Genomic DNA, 26,895 nt, shown 5'->3' on the forward strand with positions numbered 1-26,895 from the left:
TTTCTGTTATCAGTTTAATGGGTTATTTCATACTTTCAGAACTGGAAGGAGGAAAAAAACTTATCAACAAGAACTGGAATAAACTCTATCCCCTTTGCCATTATTTCACAGTCACTTTTAAAGCTTTCAACAACACAGGTATTTAAGTGCAACTGCAGACACTGTGCATCTCTATCTTTCTTACCTGCATTTAAATGCCATTGGAAGAATATTCCATACTAACTTCATACTGTGTCATTCCAGGAGAAGTACTGTGAATTACTAATTATGTTTCACAGCATAACACAGAATTTTAATTCAAGTTCTTCCCTAGTGGTTTGTTAAGAGATCTTGTGCCCTTCATTCATTATTTCTGAACAAGCAATTAAAAGACAAAAAAAAGAGTCAGTAATTGAAACATAAAAGTGCACAATGGTTCAAGTGAACACAACATTCATTAGAAAAAGCTCAGTTAGAAACCCAGGATAGATTCATCCCACAGCAACTCCTCCTCTGTTGGTCCACTGGCTTCATGCTTTTTTCTCTCCTTCTTACGTTTTCTGCTTTCCTTTTCAGAAGAACCATCTTTATTTCCTCTGTCTTTACTGTGTTTTGATTTTGACACAGCCGCTGAATCAACTTCATCTTTCTTCTTCTTTTTCTTCTCACCATCTTTTCCAAAGCCCGACTCTTCTTCACTGCATTGTTTTCTCTTGAGCTTCACAAGGGGTTGGCGAGGATTGCTTTTGCCCTCTCTTGTACATTCTCTCTCTCTTTTGGGTGTCTTTGGCAGCTTTTGGCTTCTCCTGTAAGACTTCATATCTGAAGACACAGATTTGTAGCCATCACTGGATTCAGCTGATGATGGGTTGTAATTGTCACCTTTGTAGGTGGCCAATGGAGATACTTGCTTTTCTAAATAACATTCTGTGCTGTCCTGAGAAATGGAAGTATGTTCTAGTTTTAGTGGGTCTCTGTACACTGGAGACCAATGGGACAATCTGTTTTCAACAGAATATGATGGAGCACAAGTTTCTGAGAAAAAACCAGAATACTGCTCTGGTTCGTTACTGTCACAGGAAAATTGATCCCGATCAAATGCAAAGGTCCTGTCGTGACCATTCATGGCATCATACTCTTCATTCTGAAAATCTTTCTCTGGCTTTCTGAAATTAGTTTTCGGTTCCAGCCCTCTTGCTTTTTGTACTTTAATGTAATCTTCCAATTCATCTTGGAAAGAATTGTAGGTTTTCTTGGAGTTCGTTATTAGATTGACAATAATGGTTTCTCTACAAAAATTATTAAAATAAAATAGAAGAAACAAAGTGTGAAGAGAATGGGCCCAAAACAATACACAATTTTAACCAAACAAATTGACTTAAGGTGAGAAATATAAAAGTGGCTCTGGACCAAAATGTGGGCTGATGACTTATAGTTCCACTTTAGCATCACCTAGATTCATGCAGTATTCCTACACACATTAAGTCTGAATTCAACAGGGCAATACCTAATACGTGTGCTCAGGACTGCAGCCTTGGTCGATTAAATCTATTTTTGCAAAATTAACACAAATGAGAAACAAATCCTTTATCTTCTCAGAACATACATGCATACTTAAAAAGTATTCAGGAGCCCAATTAGAGAGGAAGCACTTGATTATGTTTTCTAATTGTTGTGGCATTATTTGATGGAAAAGGCAGGCCTTTAACCTTTTTGCAAAGATTTCCCAACATGCTATGATCACAGGTCTTCCTTAGGGGAAAAGGGTTTTCTTATATCCTATTCTGGTATACCAATTAAAAGAAACTTACTTAGGAATACACCTATACTTTGCTCTTCAGTTTTTCTTGCTACTGCCTCCTCTGTCCTTAACAGCCCGCCTCCAGGTGCCTCAATCATTTGAACAGAGGTGGGTTGCAATGGGATAGAGGGCCTTCTAAAGGAATGCTCCTAATGTAAACTGTACAGGTACAGAACCCACATGAGGGACTGCACAGAGATCCCACACACACACGCTCCATCCAGAATTGTCAGTCCAGCTCCAGAAGCAATGATGCACAACCCGGAAAATACTTACTTAATCTGATGCTTATTTCCTTGCATGTGAGACTGGTACATCTCTATGGATGTGAGGCTAATGCTGCAGATGGGGCATATGTACTTGCCCACCCCAACTGCTAAAAGAACAGAGGGCTACAGGTTAAACAGGTTCCAATTAAAATGACACACACACCCTGCCCACCCCAAGCCAAACTCTTGTCTGGATTCTTTGTACCACACTTCTCTGCCAGGCAGTTCTTAGAAAAAAGCCTTCCACTATATTACGCTTCACAACAACATGTGTGAAGAATTATGAAATGCATACTGATTCCATAAAGGAAGCCACAGACCTGAACTTACAAGATCTGAACGGGGTGGTTCACGACAGATGCTCTTGGACCTCTTGGAGGTCACTTGGAGGGTCTCCATAAGTCATAGTCGACTTGGAGGCACATAACAACAACAACAATTTTAAATTGTATTTGTTCTGAGTTACTGTAAACTGCCCAGAGAGCTTCGGCTGTGGGGTGGTATACAAGTATAATAAATAAAAATAAATAAATAAAATAAATAATATGCTGCATGCTCAAAGTAAGCACAAATGAAAATGATTGTCAAAACAGCAGTTATGAAAAAAATTACGTATGTCATGAGTATCTGGTACCTTAGAACTTATAGTGCTGAAATACACAATCACATGATGGATCTGTGGCTGGAATAGTTAACTTCTGATTGCAGGTAGGGGATGGAATGTCTGAATGCTCATTAAAAAAGCAACAATCTTCAAACCACAACTGTTTCCCATGATATGTCGGTGCAGTGTGTGTAGACTTTAAAAAAAAATACATAGAGGAGCATTCAAAGAAAACACGAATTCTCCACCTGCAATCTGAAGTGGCGTAGCAACAGCCACTGCATCCCGTGAGTCTGCTAATCATGCAGCTTGATTCTGATCTGTGCTCAGCTGGTACCAAGTGGAACATGTCATTTCAATATTGCCTGCTTACCATTGGCCTTAGATTCCACAGGAATAGCTTCAGAGCCTATCTCAGCCATCAGCTTCTTGCGGGCTTCGTTCCTTTTATGCTTCTTGCCCACATAGTGTTGATGGGCCATAAGCGGATTGTTGAAGAGTGCTGAGCAGAGCTTGCAATACTTATCTGGATCATCTAAATCCAAAGTGGTCCTAGAGGATGGCGGTGGGTCTTTAGCATCAATGTCCTGGGAGGCCTTTTCAGCAGATGGTTCTGGCATGGAGGGACCTGGGAATAAGTGCAATGAGGACAGGTCAGTCTTCCCACTGAAATAGCCAAGGACAAGAGAGACATAGCAATGACCCTGTAGTCTTCAGCTTACATTAATATATATCCCTTGTAGCTCTTTGGTGTCAAGAAGGAATACCTGAAACATGAATACTTTCCTTCAGCTTCTTTTTATGTGTAATTTAATTCTCTGGTTGACAGACTTTGGTGGGCCACTCTGAACAGGGCCTCCTACAAGTGGCTAGTTAGCAAGCCTAGTCAATGCTTCCTCTCTTTCCTTCTGTACTGTATGAAAGGACCAAGGGACAAGGAGAAGTGCACAAGGGAGCAACCGAAGGAGGAAAACTTGATTTATCTCGTTCCTTGAGTCACATCCGTTTGATTAAAATGACCCATGCTGCACCATCTTGCTCTAACAAATTGAGGACATAAAAAAGCACTGGGTCTTTACCAGGTTCTGGCTGAGCACACTGCGTAGCCTGCTGAGCCTGATCTCCTGACAGCTGCTTCAGTTTCTTGGTGTGGATCTTTCCCATGTAGTGTGACTGAGCAACAATTGGGGACGTGAAGATCATGTTGCAAAGCCTGCAGTATGTGTTTTCGTCCACACTTGGGTCCATCTGAAATCAAAGTGCAAAGATATTTAATCCACAAGTGTTAAACTGGTGGCTATACACTGACCTTCACTGTTTTCTCTCTCTCTGAGAGAAGAATGGCTGGAATAGAGAGAGAAGAAAAGAAAGGGAAAAGAAGAAAAATTGGCATATGATGCCAAAACCACACACACAGTTTCCTGTTGCAGGTTGGGATTTAAAAAACATATTCCAAATCTGAAAAAGATCAAGATTATGTCTTAACCAACAGCAAAGCATATAAAGGAGGGGTGGGATCCAGCTGGCAGGCTAGATCTTAAGCTCTCTCAACCCCCATGGATCATTTTGACAGGTGTGTGGGGCCACCCCCTGTCAATCAATGTCACCATGACATCAGGTGATCCAACAGTCTCCAAGTGGGGCAGCAAACCCTACTTGAGACAGGGACCATCTGCGCTAGAGTTCCCTGCAAGCCTCTACAGAGGAAGATCCTTGGCAACGCGGGCTTGAATTCAAGCTGGCGATTCAAAGGAAGAATCGGGACAGCACTCTAAGTGTGCTTCCAATTATTCCTTTGTGCCAAAAAGTTGGCACCTTTTAAATTTGGTGCCTTTTTCTGTCACCGTGTAGGTGCTCCTGATCCCCCCTCATTTTAGCCACAGCTTGAAGTTTCCCATACCTATGTCATATATGACATCAGGCACAGGAAAGACCCACAGGCTGGAGGATCCCACTCCTGATGTAAAGCACTGCTCATGCTGAGGATGTGGTAACATTACCTGGAAATTCACATACTGCGTCTTCTGTTTGCTGGTCTCGTGTCCCTCCTTTTGGTCACTATGCATTTGTAAATAAAGTCGGACTTTCTGAGCATGCCTTTTGCCCTGCAAAAAGAAGTATCAGTTTTATAAGAGGGTGCACCTTGGGTTTCTTTTTGCGATAAAACAAGTAAGGGCTAGAATGTACTTCTGTAAAAATGTAGAAAAGTTTCTTTCTAAGCATCATTCCAGGTCCTGAGACTGGGAGAAAAGTGTCAGGTAGGGCAGGACTTTGAATACCTAGCCTGGCCATGGTGGCACATGTCTTAGTTACATCCACACTGGATTACTGCAACGTGCTCTACCTTTGAAGAATCTCCGGAAGCTTGAGTTGGGTCCAGAATGTAGTATCAAGGTGGTTTATAGATCCTGGGCCATGAGAGCATATTATGCCCATTTTACAGCAGCAGCACAGCTTGCCAATTCAACATGTCAGTGATTACCTTTAAAGCATTGAAAAGGCTTGAGCCCAGGATACTTAAGGGGTTGTCTCCTCCCATACCAGCCTCCCCACTGCATAAGATATTCTAGGGAGGCTTTTTCACATCCCAATAACGGCCAAGATTATGTAATATTTTGCTAACAGCTAAAGATATTTCTTCAGTGCGCACTGATGGCTAGAAGAGGTTTGTTCAATGACCAATTATAGCTCTTGGATCGTCTCAGCCTTACCACCAACCAAGGGTGAAGGAGAAACTGGGTGCGTGTTTGTGGCAGGACTTGGAATGCAAGTAGGAGAGATAGGTCTAAGTATTTGCAGCTGGCTGTGAGAAGTCAGCCCCAAGAATAAGCTATTTACTTTTGGGGAAAATGATGCCATTTCACAGACTAGCACTATTTATCTGGGTGTCTGCCTACTCAATTTGTATATTTATAAATAGATTATTTAAAAAAAAATGCCGGAAAGTCTCTAATGGTCTTTCCTTCAAGGAAATTCAACCTGTACTGAAAACCACTGGAATGTCCCTTGCGTGGGGAACCGCTGCTGATATATTCCACCTCAAAGCTTACCTCATAGTGTGCAATTCTTTGCGATTCAAATTGCAGCACAGCCCCACAAACTTTGCAGAAAGTGTCTGTGCAAAGTTCTTGTCTTGTCACTTCATCCAAAGTATCATCTAAAGTGAACAGTTAAGGATATAGCAGTCAATAAGCAGAACAGACAGACCCAATTACCTGAAGCGCCTGCAATTTCCATCTTGGCACTGAGGTGGCTTCCCAACAACCTGTCTGAGCATCCATTCTGATTTGTTTGCACAACGTTTGGCTGTAAACACACTAGTCACCAGATCAAAATGTTTCCATTAGCCACACCTGGAGGAGGAACAGGATGATCTGCCGATCAGTTGTGAAATCTCTTTGAAGCTGAATTTTTAAAAAACACACTCAGGTTTTACAGTAAAAAGGGGTGGGGTCTGACTAGCATTGTGTGCCTGTTTTCAGAAGAGAGAGGTGGAGATGCACTGGAACTGGCAGAACAATGACTGTGTTTCTACCCTTTGTAAGGAGGTTGGACAACATCTGCTGTTTATTGAGCATCCATCCTGATTTGTTTGAGGAGAGGTTAATGTCTTATCAAGCAATAGTTATGCCACATTTCCCAGTGTATTTCGCACTTACTTTTCTTATAGCAAAAAGTGTTTTATTTTTTGGGGGGGGGTTGTTGTGCAAGAAAACCAAATCCACTTTAAGTGCAAAACTGAATTTGTTAGTATGTTATGCACTTGAATCCAACCCACAAAATTGTGACAATCTGGGAGTAGCCATAGCCTAATGCTGACAACATCCAGATCTCACAGCTTGTAATGTCCAACCTATTTTCTATAAATTTGTTTTTAATTTTTATCCTTGTTTTCAGTAGCATTTAGCCCGATGAAGAGTTCTAGAGAACTCAAAAACTTGCTCACTTTTTTGTGACATTTTGCTAGGTTCTAGTAAAGTTATTGTCCCAACTGTGGAGTTTGGAGATTCTTTTCCTTATAAACCAACACAGCTGCCTTTCTATTAATTTATGACAACAGCTTCCTTTATATTCATGTATGGCAGCCATACTGAAAAAATTAAATGCAAGATGATCCAAAATTAGCTGCAATTTGCCAACAGGAGCCAATAAGGGGCAACTTTATCTGTCTGCCTCCTTGCTGGATGGCTTATTCATTCCTGATGCCTGCGTGGGCTCTATAAAACCAGGACATGTAACTGATATATCCTGAACATGCTCTCTTTCCAGAAAGAAAAGAAGAAGTGCTAGAGCATTTTTATATATGCTACTCTTCTTGCCTTACAGAACTGAGAGCGAGAGCGCACACATAGACACCAATGATAGTTACAGGGGTTTGGCCCTTAAGAACAGGTGAGCTCATACCACTGCATCTTTCATACAGAAAAGAATGTGGCAGCTGGGATATTTCAGCAACAGAAAGGCTTGAAGGCAGACAAGGAAGGAGGAGCTGCTTAGTCTGTATACTAATGGCAGGGAATGCCATTTAACTGTTGTGTATATTTTAACTTGGATTTCTGCATTGAGCAAGAGGTTAGACTTCATGACCTGATAGGTCCCTTCCAATTCTACTATTCTATGATCCTATGAAAAAACCCCTCACATGGCACTTTATGTTACAAGGTCCACAAGTTTTGCCAGTCAGGAGAGTGAAATGTATTAAGTGGCCCTTGGATGTTGTATCACGGTAATGACTCCTGTTTCTCTATGAACATCTGAACTGGTCCTTAAGCTTTGAGCCAGGCATAGCAAGTTCTTCTCCCAATGGGAGGGCTTGAATAAAAATAGCTCCACCCATTACATTTGCTATGGGGGGAAATAGGTGCTTCTTGGAGATGTGTAAAGTTATGTTAAGATGCACATAAACTTTCTGTGATGTCTATGTGTTAGGTGTTTCCTGTGCAGAACACCTGTGGGATATTGATATTACCCAAAGCAATGACAAGGGATTGTACCCGGCTAAGTTATACTCTGAGTAGACCCACTAAAATTAATGGATGTAAGTTAAGTCATAATAATGCAGAACATGCTGGCCAAAAGTAAAACAATTCCCTATTTGTAATCACTGGATTGCCATCCTCCTTGTACTGAGTGAAGATCAAGCTAGGTAGCAGAGAAGCTACTGTCAATGAAGGTCTATTTTAAAAGAAGAACTGGGAAAGGATGAAAAATTAAGAAGCATGAGAAGACAGAATTAGTGGATGAAAGGTCTAAGGGGGAATGCTGCAAGAAAACTGGATTTCATGCATTGGAATCTGGGGGGGGGAGGGAAAGAAATCAACATACACTGTAGACCAGCCTTTCCCAACCAGTGTGCCTCCAGATGTTGTTGGACCACAACTCCCATCAGCCTCAGCCAGCATTGCCAATGGTCAGGAAAGATGGTAATTGTGGTCCAACAACATCTGGAGGCACACTGGTTGGGAAAGGCTGCTGTAGACATTTAAGAGTTCAGCAACCAGAATGAAGTCAAGATCATGACAAAAGTGGCTAGAAAAGAAAATGATCAAGGCAAGCTATTTTTGTTTCGCATGTTTTGGGCAAAGCTTTCTGTTATAACCTTTCAACAAATATCAAGTTGGAAGTTGCTGTAGATTAACAGAATGGCTTCTGTAAGTTGTCCTCTTTTCCTTCAGCCAGACCCTGAGTCCATCTGGCAGCTCCTGCTTTCCTCCTCTGGAGGGAAGAGCCCTGAAGCTGGACTGCATCACCAACTAAGTGCCAAAGGGTCAAAGAAGCTTGCCACAAACACACTGCTATATCCCTAATTATATTGTACCTCTATTTTAAATGAGGCCACTAGGAGAGCAAATTACCTGAAAAACATGGTATAAAACTGTAACAAAAATGAATGTTGCTTTATCTTCCAAACCCACAAATTACACTTTACAATAATTATGGCATTTTACTCCATTTTCTGAATCTTCAAGGTTCCCTTCACATGTTATTCTTTACAATCATGACGTCCAAAAAAAGTTCCTAAAAACTGAACCTCTGAATCACCCCAAGTGATGCTTCACGAGCATTAAAAATGTTTCTGAAATTTGTACTGCTATGGCTTAATTAATGGTTAATTTGGCCACAGGCTCATCTGATTTTCTAAAATGCAAGATTCTAATCTTATTGTGCATTATTGATTTTTAATACTGCTGCAATGAGTCTTTTGTTCTTTGTCACTGATACCAGGCTAGTTACAGAGTTGTGTGTTCATTTTTAAAATGCATTAATACTAGGATTTATAAGCATGATTAGAATGTTCAAAGAGATTCATATACATTTTGGGGGGGTCAGTCATTATCATGATCTGAAGCCAAAAAGCTTCCATCTCTCCACTAACATTGTATGAATTTAGATTAGTACAGAATCATGTACAGTAGGGCTCTGCTTTGCAGCGTTCCGCTAATACGGCGGCTTTCAATTAAGAGTAAGGCCCCACTCATAGGGTGCTTGTTCCGCTTTTACGGCGTTTTTCGGGCGTCGGGCACATTCTGTTGAATGAGTTCCGTTTTTCAGCAGGGATCTGGAACGTAACCCGCCGTATGAGTGGGACCCTACTGTAAAGCTTTAGGGCTCCTTCAGGTGACCTCATTATTCTGCATTCATCCTGATTTGCTTGCACAGAGCTTATGCAGAAGTTAGACTATGTCCAGTCTTTACTGAGCATTTATTCTGAGTTTTTGAGGAGAGGTTATATTACAATGAACATTCATCTTGATATGCTTCCACAATGGTAATGTTTCTTCCCATTAATCAATCATTTACCCCACACTTTTCAGTTCATTTTCCTGTCAGTTTCCTACTTGGCTTTTTCCTTCCCTGCTTATTTGGTGGTTACTGATGCTACAGGCTTGTTGCCATGTTGCTTTTAAAGTCCTGCACATGCACAGTGTAAACGTAGTGGCCAGGGCATATAAACAAACTAACAAATAAGTAAACAAACAGGGGTGTCACCATGTTTGACATCTGGTGAACATTTGAGACTGGGATGCCAGTGGACATGGAGCTCACAAGTATCCCATGGCAAACCACTGAAGAGTATGATGGCAAGTCATGGGGGGGGCACTGACCCACCACACAATTTCAATGAAACATGTTTTACTAAGTGATTGCAACTGCAATCCTATACACACTTATGTGGGAGTAAGTCCCAGTTAACTCAATGGGACCCAAATAGCCAGGCATAGGATTGCACTGTTAAAATATTTGCGTTTGTACTGAGATAGCATTTCTCATTTCTATTTGAGACATATGAACTCTACCCACCCATGATATTGTAAAATTAAACCAAGTATTAGAAGATGTTCTACCTTTGTGTTTGTACTTCCAGTTAAGTGAGAAATTCAGATGGGTAAGTTTAACAAGAGCTAATTTTGAAGAGTTATTTGGCGAGTAATCAAAATCTAAAGGTATTTTGTCAAACCTGTACTAATATTTTAGTAGGCTCCGAAGATTTTTAACATAGTAGTTTTAAGACCAAATGGGAAACAATATTAGGGACCCAGTTATCTGAAATGGATGTGTATTTTCACATCTGTATCTGCAACATTTCTACATGTAAAATGTCAAAGGCAATCCTGAAAAAAATGGACAGGTATGCAAGACCAATTCCACAATATTTGAGGTATTTGGCCAGGACGGTGTTCGGCTTATGTATATGTGGTAAGAATAATAAACACTTAATGGACTAAAATTGGCAGATATATTGAAGATATAACAACCTGTATTCACCACTGAAATCCAAAAGGGATTCTTCTGGGATAATTAAAGATACTATAAATCTGAAACCCACAAATTGAGAACATGTTAGTAACATTTAAAATGTTGGTAACCTTGATATGGAATATCAATTCTGACCAAAAATGGCTTTGCAAGTCACATTCTAAAGCTAAATTAGATTAACATCTAAGCCCTGGAAAGCAGAGTCTTCATTAGTTAATTCTTGCCGATGAAAGAGCCAGGAGCTGCAGACTGTCTACCTGCTTGGGTGAGATGTTTTACCCTCTAGGGGCAAATGCATATGGAGCTACCTGGCCCTAGTTGCAAGATAAGATATTTCCAGGGGAAGGCTATAGACCAGCCTTTCCCAACCAGTGTGCCTCCAGATGTTGTTGGACCACAATTCCCATCTTTCCTGACGATTGGCAATGCTGGCTGAGGCTGATGGGAGTTGGAGGCACACTGGTTGGGAAAGGCTGCTATAGACACCATGGAATCTTTGAAGAGTAGCTGTTGGAACAGACACACCATTAGCAACAGCAGCATCTATGGCCTGAGGGGGAACATTTTACATTATCAACTCTGCACAATCTTTATCAGTTTACCATTGCCTTAAAAATAACATTTATTATATATTAAGTTTCTCTCATTGTCATCTTGAGCCCTTGGTTTGTTGTTTTATAAACAGCAGCAGTGTTTGGGGAGGAGAGATCTTGATCAGGACTGTGGCATGGTAGAGGACTCACTGTGGTCCTCCTCTGGCCCCCCCACCTCACTGCTATTCACCCAGGAGGAAGCTTGCCATTTCCCCCTCTTATACCACTTAAAAAAATATGTGAATTGCTCCTTTATGTTCTATATGTTGAGTGCAATGATTTGTGTGTGCACACATGAGATTTGTTGTTCCTTCCAACACTTCTCATGACCTACCAAAAACTGGTGCTCAGACAAAATGCTTGTGATACATCCCCATTATGCCAATTGTGGCCCTGGTGACTTCATTGTAGTTCACTGTAAATGGAGCAACTTTTTCTTTAACTGAACAGTGATAATCCAAATAACTACTTTAATATCATAATCCAAATAACTGCTTTAACAGTGAGAAGTGTTAGTGTCTCTTGGAGGCCCTCACTGCTGACATCAGCATCTAGTTTGTGTGCATTGTTTTTGTGAGGTTGCTTTGCTGGTTAATGGGTTTCTCCAAGAAATCCAATCTGTAGTGTGGTTTGTCCTCTAACCTCCAAGACTATATTTGCAGTAGCTGGTACATCACAAATAATGGGATGGTGAAAACATGGGATTCATCAGAAAGACCTTCCATAGGGTTGGAAGATGAGCCCAGAGCAGGCTCTTTAATGGTCTTTGGCACAGTAGAAGTAGTCAGGCCGAAGTGCAGACAAGATTTTCTGATCCTAAACATTGAAAGTTGTGCTATGTCAACAAGTGGTATTATGGCACCACATCACAAGCTACAGACCAAAAATTTCTACCAGAAGCCACAGTTCATACCTCTGCTGCCATCTCAGCAGAGGCTAAACACAACAGCACCTGGACATTTCTAAATGTACTCATTTCATGATACAGTCTTAAATCAGTATTAAAAATTCCATTTCAATATTTTTATATACATTTTGTTGGAGATTAAAACATAACAAATGTTGCAAGTTCAAGCATAACTAAATAAAACAATATCTTGAATTTTGTAAATACAGCAAAGTTGCAAAAAGATAACTGAAAATGTTATGTACTTAAAACACAAAGACAGGATAATGGCAACAGAAAATGTAAACTCACAATCCAGTTCTAACCTACCAATCTGCTCTTCTTACATGTGCCGGATCCTCTGCCATGCAAATCACCTACTCCAAAGAGATACAAGCAATCTGGGTTGTCATGTCCTCACCTGAAGATCCTAGCTATTTCTTAAAATGCTTCAAAGCAGCAGCCATCTTTGTGCTATCTGCCCCATTACTCCCCTGCTTGTAGCAAGCAGAACTTTTTAAAAAACCCCACAGCAAGTGGGGGAAGAGAATGGACATGGGGATCAGTGGAGGAACGGTGTGTATGTGAGAGTGTGTCCACGCACAGCAACTGCACAGCCTGCTGCCTCAAGGCAATATTCTAATGACACCCAGATGAAGTCCTATATCAATTTACATAGATAAAAATTCAATGGGAGTCAATGCCTTTATGTAAACAAATGTAAATCAAATTTTATGTTTCAAATTTAAAAACAAATATCCGAATATGAGGGCTTATTTATAAAAACACATTCTAAAACGCTAACCAGAAGGTAGTTCTTTCAAGTCAACAGCAAGATAGGAATTTCAGTAGCTGCTCAAATTTGCTTCTGCAACGTATGTCCCGGAAAATTTAGTGGGACTTTCCCCCAGGTAGCCCCTTATTCAGCAAGGTGATATATGAATAATGAAATACAGAGGAGAGTTGCAGAGTGGAACAGACATATACCAATCTACAGAAGCAAATTCACATCAGATTAAAAACTTTCTGCTCAGTTGACAAACTGGCCTGGATTAACTGGGCATAATTTTTGTTTTCTTTTAAAAAAGCATTGAAATAGTTAAACAGGAATCATCATTCCTCTTCCCTTCTTACAGAGGAAATGCTTTTTCTAAGATGCTACCTGTTTTGGCATGTGTATGCATCTTCTAAAAACCAAGAATGATTTTCTTTAGGATGACTGTTTTACTCATATGCACATTTATACAATATTAAACCTTTTGAGACCTTATCCCAGTCTGCATCTATGCTGGAATTGATTTTAAATATGTTTTTAAACCTTTTTTTAAAAAAATGTTTTTAAAGATGTTTTGTTTTAATATATTTTAAAGTCTGTTTTTATGATGTTTTAAAGTGTTTTTAGTACTTTTGTTTGCTGCCCTGGGCTCCTACTGGGTGGAAGGGCAGGATATAAATCAAATAAATAAATAAAACTCATATAATCAATTGACTAAGATATATGTAATTGGGCAACAGCTCTTTACACTCAATCGTATTAAAGATATAAATAATCCAAGAGGCAAATCATACTTTCAAAGTGCACAGGCATCGGGCTTGTGGTTAGGTAGCACCCTGACAAAGGCAGTATTTACGTGAACTCTTGCCACAAATGTGAACTGTACACAAACCACAGCAATCCCAGCAATGTCCATGGCAGTTTAAAATTGCTGCCAAAAATGAAATTGCAGCAGCTACGTGCACAGTAGTCACATGCAGATCAGTTCACAGAAACAGCATGGCCAAGGTACAAATCCAACATCAGCCTTGCATGCTCCTGAGGCAACTGTGCAGGATTGCCATGTAAGAGGCTTGCTACTTCCTAAAATGTAATGAATCTTGTTTTTTTTTAACAATGTTAATATTTTGTTATTTACATTTTTTGCACTGTAGTCTTTTTTGATGTGTATGTTGTATTTGTGGTGTTGTTTTTGTGAGCCAACTTGAGGGCCTTTTGGCCAAAAGGCAGCATAGAAATGGAATAAATGAATGAATAAATAAATAAAAAGATTCCTGCTTGCAGATGCTAGGTGTAGCGTTTCCCATCTGATGGGCTGTTCTCAAGGGAGAACATGCTTTTTTACACCCATACTGGCTTAGTTTGCATGCAACGCCAAACCATGGTTTAGAATTATGAGTATAATACATAGCAAGCTGTGGGCTCACACACTCCCCCTTCCCCTTTCAGAGCAACTGTAAGGAGATGAAGCTTCTGCTTCCATTTTAAATGAACCACTTTAAAATTATATTGAAACTCTAAACATTGCTTATTCCTAACTACAGTTAGTGAAAAGAAGCCAGTCTGAAGTTGATTTGTTTCCACTAACCATAGTTAAGGCTAACTGCAGTTCGTCTGGTTGCAAATATTACAACAAGCTGCAGTTCATTTAAAATGGAAGCAAAGGCTTCCAAACTCCTCATGGTTGTGCCAGAGAAGGATGGTGCGAGTTAGATGGTGCTTGCTGCAGTTCATCATCTTAATGTTCAAACGTGGTTTAGTGTTACATGCAAATAGTCATTAGCTATGAGTGAAGGATTGGAGGAAGGTTCTGACTGCGTACCAGCTGCTGGGAAATAACAATGAGAGATGGCTACTGCCCTAGTCTTCTGCTTGTGGGCTTCCCATAGGCATCTGGTTGACCACAGCAGGACACAGGATGCTGGACTAGATGAGCCTTTGGTCTGATCCCACAGAACTCTTCTTATATCTCTCTTCCTACATTGCCCTGATGCTTTGGGTAACAAGAGTATTAGACCACATATCCCAGGAGATTATGGGAGATATTTCTGCAATTGTAGAAGTCCTCAGGAAAACAACATCTTCCACAATCACCTAAGCTTTCCACCCTAATGCTCTGTTACCCAGTGTGTGACAGCAATCACAGAAGAAGCCCCCCACCCCCACCCCCACCCCCACCCCAATCCTCCACATGGCCTGAATCTGCTGCTTCAAAAGTAAAGCAAGAAGAAAGTACATTTTGGGGGATCACAATAACTCATAAGAAATGGAGACGCAGAATTCTTCTGCAGCTCAGATTTTAATGACATGGAGAAAAATTCTGGAGAAAGCTCATCCCTCATTTGAGGTGGCCTTTAAAGAGATTTTAGTTTTTGAGTCTGGCTCAGGAAAACTTTGCCAGCAATTCCAAAGTAAGCTCAAGAATGCTTGCTGACTTCCCTTCAGCACTGAAAGTGGATACTGCTTTCTGCTCCTTTGATTCTTTGTAATCAATTTCATTTTGCTTAGCTCCAGTAGTTTTCCTCTCATCAATTTCATGTTGTGTGTATTTTCTTATACAGTGCTTGCCCCATCTGATTTTCTGCATTGTTGCATATTTTTGGCACTGAATGTTATCAGATCTTGAACAAAACCAAATATTAGGGAAAAGGGATCCTGAGTGAACAACACAAAATGTTGATACTTATTTCATTTATTTATTAAAGAATGGCAACACCCAATGCCCCTGTGTGAAAAAGTAATTGCCCCGCTATGAACTCAACCCAATGAAAGGGGTTATTAGGGCCAGGTGTTTGAATGCCTTGGTAAACAATCAGGCCCGATTTGGGCCAGCCCTGCCCAATATAAATCGGACTAACTTTGGCCCTTGCCATCAGACTGAAGTTGCTAGCACACAGGTTCCAAAGCCACATCATGCCATGTTGAAAAGAAATTCCTGAACACCTCCGGAAAATAGTTGTTGATGCATATCAGTCTGGAAAGGGTTACTAAGGTTCTGGGGCTCCACCGACCACAGTCAGAGCCATAGTGACCAAATGGAGGTTTGGGACAGTAGTGAATCTTCCCAGGAGTGGCCGTCCTGCCAAAATCCCTTCAAGAGCAAGCTGTAAAACCATCTGGGAAGTCACGAAGGACCCCAAAACAGCATCCAGGGATCTGCAGGCCTCTCGGTTCAGCCAAGGTCAGTGTTCATGACTCCACCATCAGAAAGACACTGTGCAAACATGAGATTCATGGCAGAGTTGGAAACCACTGCTCACTAAGAAGAACATGAATGCTCATCTAGAGTTTGTCAAAAAGCACCTGGATGATCCTCAAGAGTTCTGGAACAATGTTCTGTGGACAGATGATTCAAAGATGGAACTTTTTGGGCGACATGGGCCCCGTTATGTCTGGTGAAAACCAAACTCTGCATTTCACATGAAGAACCTCATACCAACAGTCAAGCATGGTAGTGGCAGAGTCACGGTTTGGGGATGCTTTGCTGCATCAGGACATGGACAACTTGCCATCATTGAAAGAACCATGAATTCTGCTTTGTCCCAGAGAATTCTACAGGAGAATGTCAGGCCATCTGTCTGTCAGCTGAAGCGCAGCTGGGTCATGCAGCAAGACAATGATCCGAAACACACAAGCAAGTCTACATCAGAATGGTTGAGGAATAAGAAATTTAAAACTCTGGAATGGCCTAGTCAAAGTTCAGACCTAAACCCCATTTAGATGTTGTGGCAGGACCTGAAAGGCACAGTTCATGCTCAAAAACCCACAAATGTCACCGAGTTAAAGCAGTTCTGCATGGAAGAGTGGGCCAAAATTCCACCACAGCGCTGTGAGAGACTGATCAAGAACTACAGGAAGCATTTGGTTGCAGTCATTGCTGCTAAAGGTGGCGTAACCAAGTTTTGAGTCTAAGAGGCAATTACTTTTTCACAAGGGGACATTGGGTGTTGTTTAATTTTCTTTAATAAATAAGTATCAAAATATTGTTTGTTCACTCAGCTTCCCTTTCCCCTAATATTAGGTTTGGTTCAAGATCTGACAACATTCAGTGCCAAAAATACGCAACAATGCAGAAAATCAGACAGGGGGCAAGTACTTTTTCACGGCCCTGTAAATGCACCCTGTGTAGTGACAGCAGCCATCTACCATATCAGGGGGACTGTTCCCATTGTATCATGGGAATGATCAGCTGCCGCTCTATGCATGCACACTCATTGGAAAGAATCACTGCATGAAACTGATACAAGAAAATAACCTTGGTGTGATTTTGCCATGTTATAAGTGAATACGGCCTCACAATCATTCTCATCCAGCTTTCATATACTTATGCCCCATTATTACCAGGAGTTCAAAAATTCCAATTCTGCTTGTAAGTCAGTCATTTGTTGTTAGTCACCACAGCCCCTTCTCCTCCTGAGTGGAGGGGCCAGGGTCCCTCTTTTACATTTTGCTGGGCTTTGCCTAACGTCAGCAACAGAATAGAATCACTGCTACAAGCTTCCCATAGTCTAGCGTGAAAGTGACTTCATGCCAAGTATGGTGGAAAGTTAGAAGCCTCAAGTCATTCTGCTTCTAACTTCCTCCACAACCTACAAGTTGAGAGATAAGCACCTGTCCATTCCCAATGCATCTCCATGTGCTAGAAAATGGGGGCAGCGGAACGATGTCTTATGTCTGGCAGAGTGGAAGACCCCTCCTCTTCAGAGTCTGCAATGCACAGAGGACTCAGGGAAGTAAAGGACTTTCTCCCTTCATGCCAGGCACCCAGGGAAAACACAACCTGCAAATTGCCAGTAATGCTCACTGATGACAATCATTTTTGTGGATCCCTTTGTATCGCACCCGACTTGCTGCGTTCCATCTGTTAATTGAGTGTGTGTGTGCTGCCTTACAGGTGGCACAGTGGCATTAGTAAAAACACTAGGGCAAGAATTAAATTGCTTAGGTCTCTGTGCTGAGGAGCTATCTCATATATTTCCACAAATATGATCTGTGTACTGTAAGCATTTCACTTGTTTTGAGCAGTGAATTGGTTGGCAGAGGAACTTGCATAAGATAAGGACTCCTCAGCTCTGAACAGGAAAATACATTTTCCTGCTCAAGGAAGAAGGAACTAATACCTAGTGGCAGAGCACATACTTTGCATAAATAAGGTCCCAGGCTCAATCCCTGGCATCTCCAGCTAAATGATCTCAGCAGGTCCAGGAGCCCCATTTACTTGAGACTCTGGGGAGCCACTGCAGATCACTGGCTAACAAATTTCCTCCTCTGATGTGATGTATACAAACACAGAAGCACAGCATTATGAACTTTCAATCACAGCCGTTCCCCTAATTTGATCTGTGAAGTCAAACACAATCTCTCATAGACAAAAACAGCAAAAATTAACTGCTAACCAACTTCTGTTGACATATAACATGGCTCAAACAAAACATATTAAAGAAACAAACCTCCTGGCTGCATTATATCTTACAACTATCAACAAGTACGAGCACAGAAGTACTCTGAATGAAAAAATATTCAGACTATTAAACAGAGTTACGGCTTATGTAAAATACTGCAAGAGTCTGTTATACCTCCATTCATTCACTTTAGGCCAAATTAAAATGCGTCAAGTGTGGTTGTGTGAATCTTTTAAAAACATTAAATAGTAGCTGTGGGGAGGGGGCTACCAGGATTGGGGATCACAGCTTGGTGCCTCCAAAGCTGCTATTTGGCACAGGTGGAAAGCTCTCATTGATACCAATGGGAAATTCCCTCCCATGCCAAGCAGCAGCATGCATGGAGGAGGAATTTCCTTAGGATTGTGGTGCAGGAAACGGTTAACCCACTGCCTACACACTGCAGTCCTGGTGATCCCCACCCTGGTGCCTGTTATTGAATGTTTTTTTTAAAATGTTATATAATTGAAAGTGATGCATTTAGCGTCCTGTGTAGTTTAGTTGCCTCTTTTTATTCCCATATATCTGTTGATTCCATCTCTGCTTTAAGGCTGTTTTAGTAATAACAGAGCTGAAACAGTATAAATAATGTTTCTATTACTGAAGACTTTCTGCATACTACTGGATGAAAACTGTGTGTTTTATATTGGATGCATAGTATACCTTTGACATATAAATGAAGTGTCCATACATTTTATTCATTAGCTCACAGAAAACACACTTCTGAAGGATCTGGTGTACTCATCTTCAAGACAGGTGTGTGGAACATTAACACCCATTAAGGGCATGGTAACATACACCATTTACGTTGGCATTTAAGATAACTCTATTTAGTTCATTAATGGCAATGAAAGAAAACCAGCTTGAGTGGACTGGCGATCACAGTATATGTGTAGGAAGAAAATGTGCAATGTTTACAGCAGAAAAAGCTGACAAGAGTTGTTGATGCTCTTTTTAAGAAATATGGTGATACAAACCTGACATTATGTTTAGATTCATACTACATAGGTGCACGTCATTACTGAATATTATCAGATGTTTCCAGTTCTCAAATTTAGGAGTTGAAGTGTACTTTTAGGAGCAGAGCAAAGCAAGGGCCCACAAGTAGCCAATCATTTTTTCCTAGAGTCAGCTGTGAAGTACAATCCCATCATGATACTGCATCAATATTATAATCATTTTCAAAAGAGGTATCAGTTTAATTGGACTGAATTAGGTGGTGTATTAATAACACAGGATTTATGTAGGTCAGCCAACATAAAACTATATTTTTAAGCTTTTTATTTGTAACCATTTTATAGCTTTTGACAGTTTTTCTTTTGTAAATGTTAAGGCCACCCTTTCCAGCTTTTGTACATCAGTATATATTTTTATTGAAGGCTCATATATTCTGCAAAATTTGTATTTTGGTACAAAACACAAAATGCAGGGAAAGTATATGTTGTAGTCAGTATGATGCCTATTTTAAATAACTGTCTAAGAAGCATTATTGCAAAAGTATAGAAAGAATAACATCTTTCAAGAAGCAAGAAACCTGTTTAACTTCAAAGACTATGGGTGCAATCCTTATCCCATTCCAACAGTGATGGCTGAGGACAGGATTGTGTACAGGCCCCTCTACCAGCAGACAGGACCACCACACCATGGAGGGGAGGGAGCACCACCAATAGCAGAGGGCCCAAGCTGTATCCTGGCAGGCAGAAAACTGCTACTGGCAGTTCTCCCACTGATGGTAGCCAACAGAAAGCCCTGAAATGTGGCATTACAGGGTGGGGTGAGGGTGCCAGAGACTCTGGATCTTCAAGATCTAAAGCTCTGCAGATCTTCTTAGGGGCTTGATCCTTGGGCCCCTCAGCTGCATCAGCCTGGAGGTAGAATAACAAAATTTGGGAACGTTGCTCACTCTAGCCAGGAGGAAAGGCACAGCTTTGGATGTGGCAGAGGATTTGCTGCTCTGCATCTTCCTGCATGCCTTTAGGATTGTTCTTTAACAACATTTTAACTGCACGAGCTGCCATAAACTAGAATCTACAGATGCAGTTTTCTTCACGCTACATCACCTTTGCCCACATGGTTTGGAAAAGCTTGGGATTTATATTCAGGATTCATGATAAAACTAAATTTCGAGGGCTATAACTCCCTCATTTAAAGTTTATAGAATAGCCCAAAAAGTATTTTTAAAGAAAAGGTAGCAAAAAATTGTTTTTAAGAATGCATCTGCTATATTTCATGGGAATACTTTCTAACTTCCAACTGTTCCAACAAACTAAAACTGCAACCACACGCACATACATGAAAACAAGCTACACTGAACTTTGTGACTTACTTTGCTTACCAAAGGCCCTCCTGCCAGCTAAAATGCAAACTTTGCATTCCTAATGACAATCTAAACAATCTTACAAAAACAGCATTTCCAAGATACTTGGCCTTGATCTTCCAAGTTTTAAACTGGAAGTATAGTCTCAGATGGGAATCCTGAGAAAGAAAGGGAGCCAAATGAATAGACCTACCCTGGCACGAATATTTATTTGACTGTTTATTTTTATATGTTGGGTGATTAGTCTCTCACAATTCAGGTTAATATTGTGGTACATTAGAACTACAAGTATTTGTTCACATCACCCCCCTTCCAAAGTCTCCTTTGAAATACTTGCCATTTTCTCTAATTTCTCGCCATTAGAATTTGTGTTAATTATCCAAACAAACTTTGTACAACCCCCTTGTTGTGACAGCTCCACTGGCTGCCAGTTTGTTTCCGGTCACAATTCAAAGTGCTGGTTTTGACCTATAAAGCTCTATACGACCTAGGTCCAGGCTATTTGTCAGACCGTATCTCCCCATATGAGCCTGCCTGGGTGTTGAGATCCTCAGGATAGGCCCTTCTCTCAGTCCCAACACCTTCGCAAGTGCGTTTGGTGGGGATGTGAGATAGGGCCTTCTCGGTGGCTGCCCCCAGGTTCTGGAACTCTCTTCCTAGGGAAGCACGAATGGCCCCTTCCTTGCTATCCTTCTGTCGGCAGGCAAAGACTTTTTTATTCCGACAGGCTTTTGGACTAGAAGATGTTTAAGATAGTACCTCATAAGGTCTGTTGTATTGTTCTATGGTCCTATTCTTAATGTTTTAAATTGTCTTAGTATTTTAAGTGTATGTTTCATGGTTTTAATGTTACAAATAGTTTAATTCTATGTTAACTGTATATTTTTGTATGTTTTTTTACCTATGTGTAGTTTTTTATTTGTAAGCCGCCCTGAGTTCCAGTTTTGGAAAAAGGGCGGGGTAAAAATAAAGAGTAATAATAATAATAATACAAAATTCTATACAACTTGCTACCAGGCTACCTAAGATTGTTGCACCCCTTATATATGCCCAACCAACCTATCACTGCGCTCTGTAGGAGGCCTCCTACAGACACCATCTCATCAGGAGATCAGTTCTGTATGATATAGAAATCAGGCCTTTCGTGTGGTGGCATCTACCCTTGGAACTCCCTCCCATTACAAATCAAACACCATTTTTACTGTTCTTTTGGCTCCCACTGAAGATTCACCTTTTCCAACAAGCCTTTTAAATGGAGTTTTTTATTGCAGTCTGTACCTTTATTGAATCTGAAACTGTTTTTATGTATGTTTTTATTTTTATAATTGCTCTGGAATGTTTTATGGGAAGCAAGTCTCAAATGAAACAAATAAATAAAATAAAATTACTCTGCCTGCACCTTGAGCTATCAGCTCAATCAGAGTCAGAGAGGAGGGAAGGAACACTTGTCAGAGCAGAGAACCAGTCACTGTGGTACGTCCTTGGTGAATGTTTCTGTAGACTGTGGAATATAGGATTGCACTACATATATAATTAACATTTTGTGAGAACTTTATGCTTACAAGGAGACAAAATTTAATTCATGCCATCTTTAATTAAAAAAAGACCTAAAAGAGGAGCTGATACCCTTAAGAAAAGAGAACTGCATCTACCAAAAAAGGAGGGATTACGCTATACTGAAAAGCACATTCATTTACAAACACTAATCACAAAAACCTCAACAAGTGCTGCATACTCAAATGAGAATCAGCATCATGCACAAGCAATCCAAGAAAGTTTCATAATGTCAATCTAATATATAGAGAGGAAGATCATAAATTAAAAGTCCCAGAAATGTAAACTGCAGATCTTCAATTAACAGAATTTTAGTGGAACACAGGATCACTGTGAAGTCATTTGAGGGCACCAGTAGCTCTACAGGGAGCTAGTAATTTTGCCCATGTCAGGGTATCTTACTTCATGAGTCTATAATGAAGAAGAACCACAGCAAAGTGATAAGCTACCCACTGAACAAAATATGAGTTTGATCCAGAAATTTACACTTTATATCAGATGTGGAGAACCTATGGCCCTCCAGATGTTGCTTAACTACAGCTTCCATCAACCCCAGAAAGCACAGCCAATGGTCAGGGATGATAGGAGTTACAGTTCAGCAACATCTAGAGGGCCCAATGTTCCCCACACCCATTTTACACTTATAGAACTTTATGAGCTTCCTCAATGTATATTGGTTTCAATAGTACGAATTTTCTTAGAATGCTTCAGTACATTAGACTCTGGGTTGTATCCAAGAGTGTCACTCAGCTGCTGATAAGGCTTCCATAAGTGAAATGGGGAGGGCCAAAATTTTTAGCAAATTCCTCCTCCCTGCTGCAACCCTCTCCACCCCCCCCCCCAAATCTGCTCCAGAGGACTGGGGACCTTCCAGAGCAGATTTAGAGGGAACATGGAGGGGGCAGGGGAAAATCACTGAAATTTGCTTCCCTCCCTTTTCTGCTGATGGAAGACTTATTGCCTGTTGAATGACACCATTTGATATATCCCTTTGACTTTCAGTATGTTATTATGAACTTTAGGAATTGAGCTTTTTTGCTACCTACACACTGATTTAGTGTTTTGCTTTAATTTTTTAAAAACAGCTTTCAGAAAACAAGACACCAGATCTCTATCACTTTCAATAAAGTTCTTAATACCAAAAAGAAAAAGGGTTCACTTGCTTAAACAACATATGCATGACTTACCGTCATCAGAATTGCTATTTTACAAAGTTCTTCCTAATTATACTACTGACTAAGACATTAATGTACATTTTCAGATGTGTAATAGCTTAAATAACAATTTCTCTAACTCACTGAAAAAACTTCAGTGGCAGTAGCACAGTGTAAAGCCAAGGACCAGGAGGGGGGTGAATGGGACTTATGGCCATTGGCTAATTTCATGCAGGTGGTGAGAGCCTGGAGGCAGAGGAGGAGGGCAGGAGGGAAAGAAAAGCCAAAACGGGTAGAATGATGAAAAGGGGCGGAGGTCATCCAGGGCAAACAATTAGTTGAGATCTCTGGCAGGAGTGATCTGTTCCTCTCCTGACAGCCTGCTACTTGACTCAAGAAAGAGAGGGAAAAAGCAGAGAGGTTGGCAGATGTGTGGTGAGGGAGAAAGAAAGCATTGTCCTGTTTAGGCATCCCTAAAATACACTGGCCATAAACTATTTAGAGCTTACTGCTAGTGAGTTTATAAACTGGGCCAGGGGGCGCATGCACAAACACACAAACAGAATCATTATAGTAAGATAAACTGCTGTTGCCTAATGGCTAAGAGACTGAGCTAGGAAGTACCCTGTTCAAATTTCATCTTTGCAATGAATTCACTACATAAACTGAAATAAGCTTCTCTCTCTAAACTCTTCTCTCCCCCAATCTTGGATATGAATACTTACATAAGCATTGTAAGGATTACAAGGAAATAACTTGATTTGAACTCAACTTTCAAGATGCTTTCTACTGCAAAGATTATTTCACCCTAATCTCACAAATAAAATCAAGGTTGTTCAGCATTAATGTACCTGCCTAAATATTAATGTTTGTTCAGCAAGAGTATTTTCAGATACTGTAAAGTGATCAACATCCTAATTATCTAAGATGTAAGCTAGCTATGAACATTAATCTACATACAATGTGGGAATGTATGTGCAAATATGCCAAGATTCTCGGCTTCAAACAGAAGTGTATACTCAGATTATCAGTAAAAGCAAAGCACTCAGCATCAAGCATGCTGGATCCTGCTGATATGTAAGCAGGAAGAACCATTCAGGGACAGCCAGCATGGTGCCCTCTAGACGTTGTAGACTTCAGCACTTATCAGTCCCAGCTATCATGGTCAATTGTTAGGAATGATTAGAGTTGTAGTCCACAACATCTGGAAGGCACCATACTGGCTACCCCTGGACTAGCTCCATGTGTCCAAGGAAACATTAAGACTTCTTTCCTGAACTGTAGGCCACTTTCACTGCATGGCAGACCTTTGTGAAACTGAGATGAGTCTCAAAACCAGTTTGTGACATGGTGTGTACAGAGGAGATTTGAAGAAAAAAGTCAAAAATCCACAAGTGCATGCAAACTCCTGGGGTTGTCCAAAACTGGTTTGAAGCTAGCTAATTCATGAGAATTGTATTTGTTTCAAAATAAATCAACTTGCAGCACAATTCTGTGCATGTCTACTCAAACTCCCCGCTGAATTCAATGGGACTTGCTCACTAGTAAGTGTGTATACTGTAAGCCTACCCTGTCATCTTCTCATTCTTCTCTAGGAATAATGAGCTCAACTCAAGAAAGAGAAGAGATGGAAGGGAGTAAGTGGGAACCTTTATTATAGTGACAAAATTCCATTGCCTTATATTTATATTTTCATTATTTTAAATAATAAAAGATGCAGTCAAAATGAAACTTTAAAAAAATTGTACGTAGACATCACTGTGAAATCTGCTAGGGGGTAAGAATTTATGACCTAACAAGCTGTGATAATCTGAATGAGCAAGATTTTAAATGTCTCACTGAAACACACAAAAAAGTGCAACCTCTCAAAAGGAGAGATTCAAAGTCTGACAATTACTTAAATTTTCACCAGCTGGCAAAAGTGACATAAGTGCTTGCTATAAGACATACTGAGGTCCAGCCATCTTCTAAGACCAAATTAAAATGTAATGCCATGCAGAAGGCATAGCCCAGTAGCAGAGCATATGCTCTGCATGGGGATAACTTCTAAGTCTAGTCCATGGCATCTCCAGTTAACAGGAGCTTGGATAGCAGGGCTGGGATGGATAGTTACTGTCCAAACCAAAGTAGATACCACAGGGTTCAGATGGACTAATGGCCTGATAAAGTATGAAGAAGCTTTATATGGGGAGGAAAGACTTTCCAACTCAAAGGAGTGGATTTTAAGGTGCTTTTCAAGTTCTTGCTTGCAGAAAAGGGTGTGTGTTTTTTACTGGGTAGGTGTTCTCTGAGATTTAAGATTTCACTCACTGTCACAGGGTATTTCTCGCTTCAAAATTCTCACAGCCAGGGAGTTCTGGTAGGGAGGAAATCTCTCACCACACAATCCTGGGAGGTATCCAAGTCTTGTTCTTTGTGAGAAGGTGCCCAAATCTGGTTCTCTGTGAATGGATTCTTGGGCAGTTTGCCTGCAATGTGCTTTGGTTACTGTAGTCACCATGTGGTAGGAAGGGCATGATTTTCAGTTACACAAGGGAGTCTTAACATGTTAGCTTGTGTAATCAATACTAATGGAAAAGTTACAGTTCACCATCTTATCCATGTGTGTCGTATGTTAAGCCCACTGTGCCATTAGACCCCCTTCACACAACTCCACTTAACTCCTACCACATTAGGATTGCTTATTTTCAAACTTATGACTACTTTTTTTGTCCTTTATTATGTTTTTGGATAGAGGCCACTTCAAATGTTTGTCAATATGTAGGATGCAAAGTTCAAAACAAATACATTCAACACACGCTACGGAAAAAAGGAGACTGGTTGTCCACATCACCCTGTGCGAGATTGATACTGGAGCTGGTACAGACCTTATTTTTCCAAGTTCTCCTCAACGGTTAGCATTTCTCTGAACAGACTATGTGCGTGACCAGCAGCGCAACTTTGGAGCAGTACAAGCTATACCTGAACGGGGAACGCCCAACTGCATTTTCATTGAAATAGCCATTGGGCTTTTCTGTAAGAGCAGCTTTTCTACCGCTGCGCAAGAGTAAAAAACCCCCGAGGAGGGGGATTGTTCTCTCTAAAGGACACCCCCTGTAGTACGTTGTTTAAGGCACTTCTTATAACTGCTTCCTCTTTCCTAAAGACCCACCGCCCCCATACCAGCCACTCTTGCTCTACCTCCCCTAAACCCCGCCAAATATACCTGTACCCCCTATCAGCTTCCTCTGCGCCACTTCCTCCTCCTCCCCCCTGCCACCGCCTCCCGCCAGTTCAGAGGTGGGGGTGTCTCCCCCTTTCCTCGGCCAGCCACCCTGCCTGCCACTTACTCACTCACCTGCTCTCTGGCCGCGGGGGGGCGGCGGCAGTGGGGGGGAGGGGACGTCCCCTCCCCCCTCTGCCCTCTCCCGCCCCGCAGCAACAGCAGCAGCAGCAGGTGCCACCGCCGCCATGACTGGGGAAGCGGAGCGGAGCAGGCCCCACCCACTGTCAGCGGTCAAACCCTCACAGGAAGGAGGAGCAGTTGTGACCCGGAAGAAGAAAGAAGCAGCTGCAAGAAGCCGGAACCTCACTTACGGGCCTCTCATTTGAAGGGCATAGCTGGCCAAATCAGTTATTGTAACCTCCTCCTTCCCCTCCCTCCAGCTTCCCTGCCTTTCTTCTTGACATTCAGGAGCTGTCAATCAGTGCACGAGATGCTCTGATTATAAAATTATAACAACTTATAGAAATTTATAAACTATTTATGTAACCCTTACAATTTG

At 41.0% G+C, this 26,895-nt stretch overlaps 1 protein-coding gene across 1 annotated transcript; it reads right to left on the reverse strand.

Annotated features, from left to right (window-relative positions):
* Nucleotides 1–26,679, reverse strand: LOC133366727 (zinc finger matrin-type protein 1-like). Its single transcript, XM_061590164.1, has 7 exons — nucleotides 26,469–26,679; nucleotides 5,704–5,810; nucleotides 4,654–4,758; nucleotides 3,733–3,901; nucleotides 3,027–3,281; nucleotides 2,057–2,156; nucleotides 1–1,268 (listed from the first exon to the last, which is right to left on the reverse strand). The coding sequence occupies exons 1-7, from the start codon at nucleotides 26,581–26,583 to the stop codon at nucleotides 452–454; spliced, it is 1,668 nt and encodes a 555-aa protein (XP_061446148.1). The 5' UTR covers nucleotides 26,584–26,679; the 3' UTR covers nucleotides 1–451.
* Nucleotides 26,680–26,895: the final 216 nt, after the last annotated feature.

This window comes from Rhineura floridana, chromosome 11 (genome assembly GCF_030035675.1).
Source record: "Rhineura floridana isolate rRhiFlo1 chromosome 11, rRhiFlo1.hap2, whole genome shotgun sequence".
Classification (NCBI taxonomy): domain Eukaryota; kingdom Metazoa; phylum Chordata; class Lepidosauria; order Squamata; family Rhineuridae; genus Rhineura; species Rhineura floridana.

Excerpts from the sequence above, each read along its gene's own strand:
- LOC133366727 (XM_061590164.1), bottom strand. The coding sequence starts at position 26,583 with ATGGCGGCGGTGGCACCTGCTGCTGCTGCTGTTGCTGCGGGGCGGGAG. Across the intron at positions 5,811-26,468 it reads CCCCCGCGGCCAGAGAGCAG|ATGATACTTTGGATGAAGTG; the intron begins GTGAGTGAGTAA and ends TGTTCACTTTAG. Across the intron at positions 3,902-4,653 it reads CGCAGTATGTGAATTTCCAG|ATGGACCCAAGTGTGGACGA; the intron begins GTAATGTTACCA and ends CTTTGATTTCAG.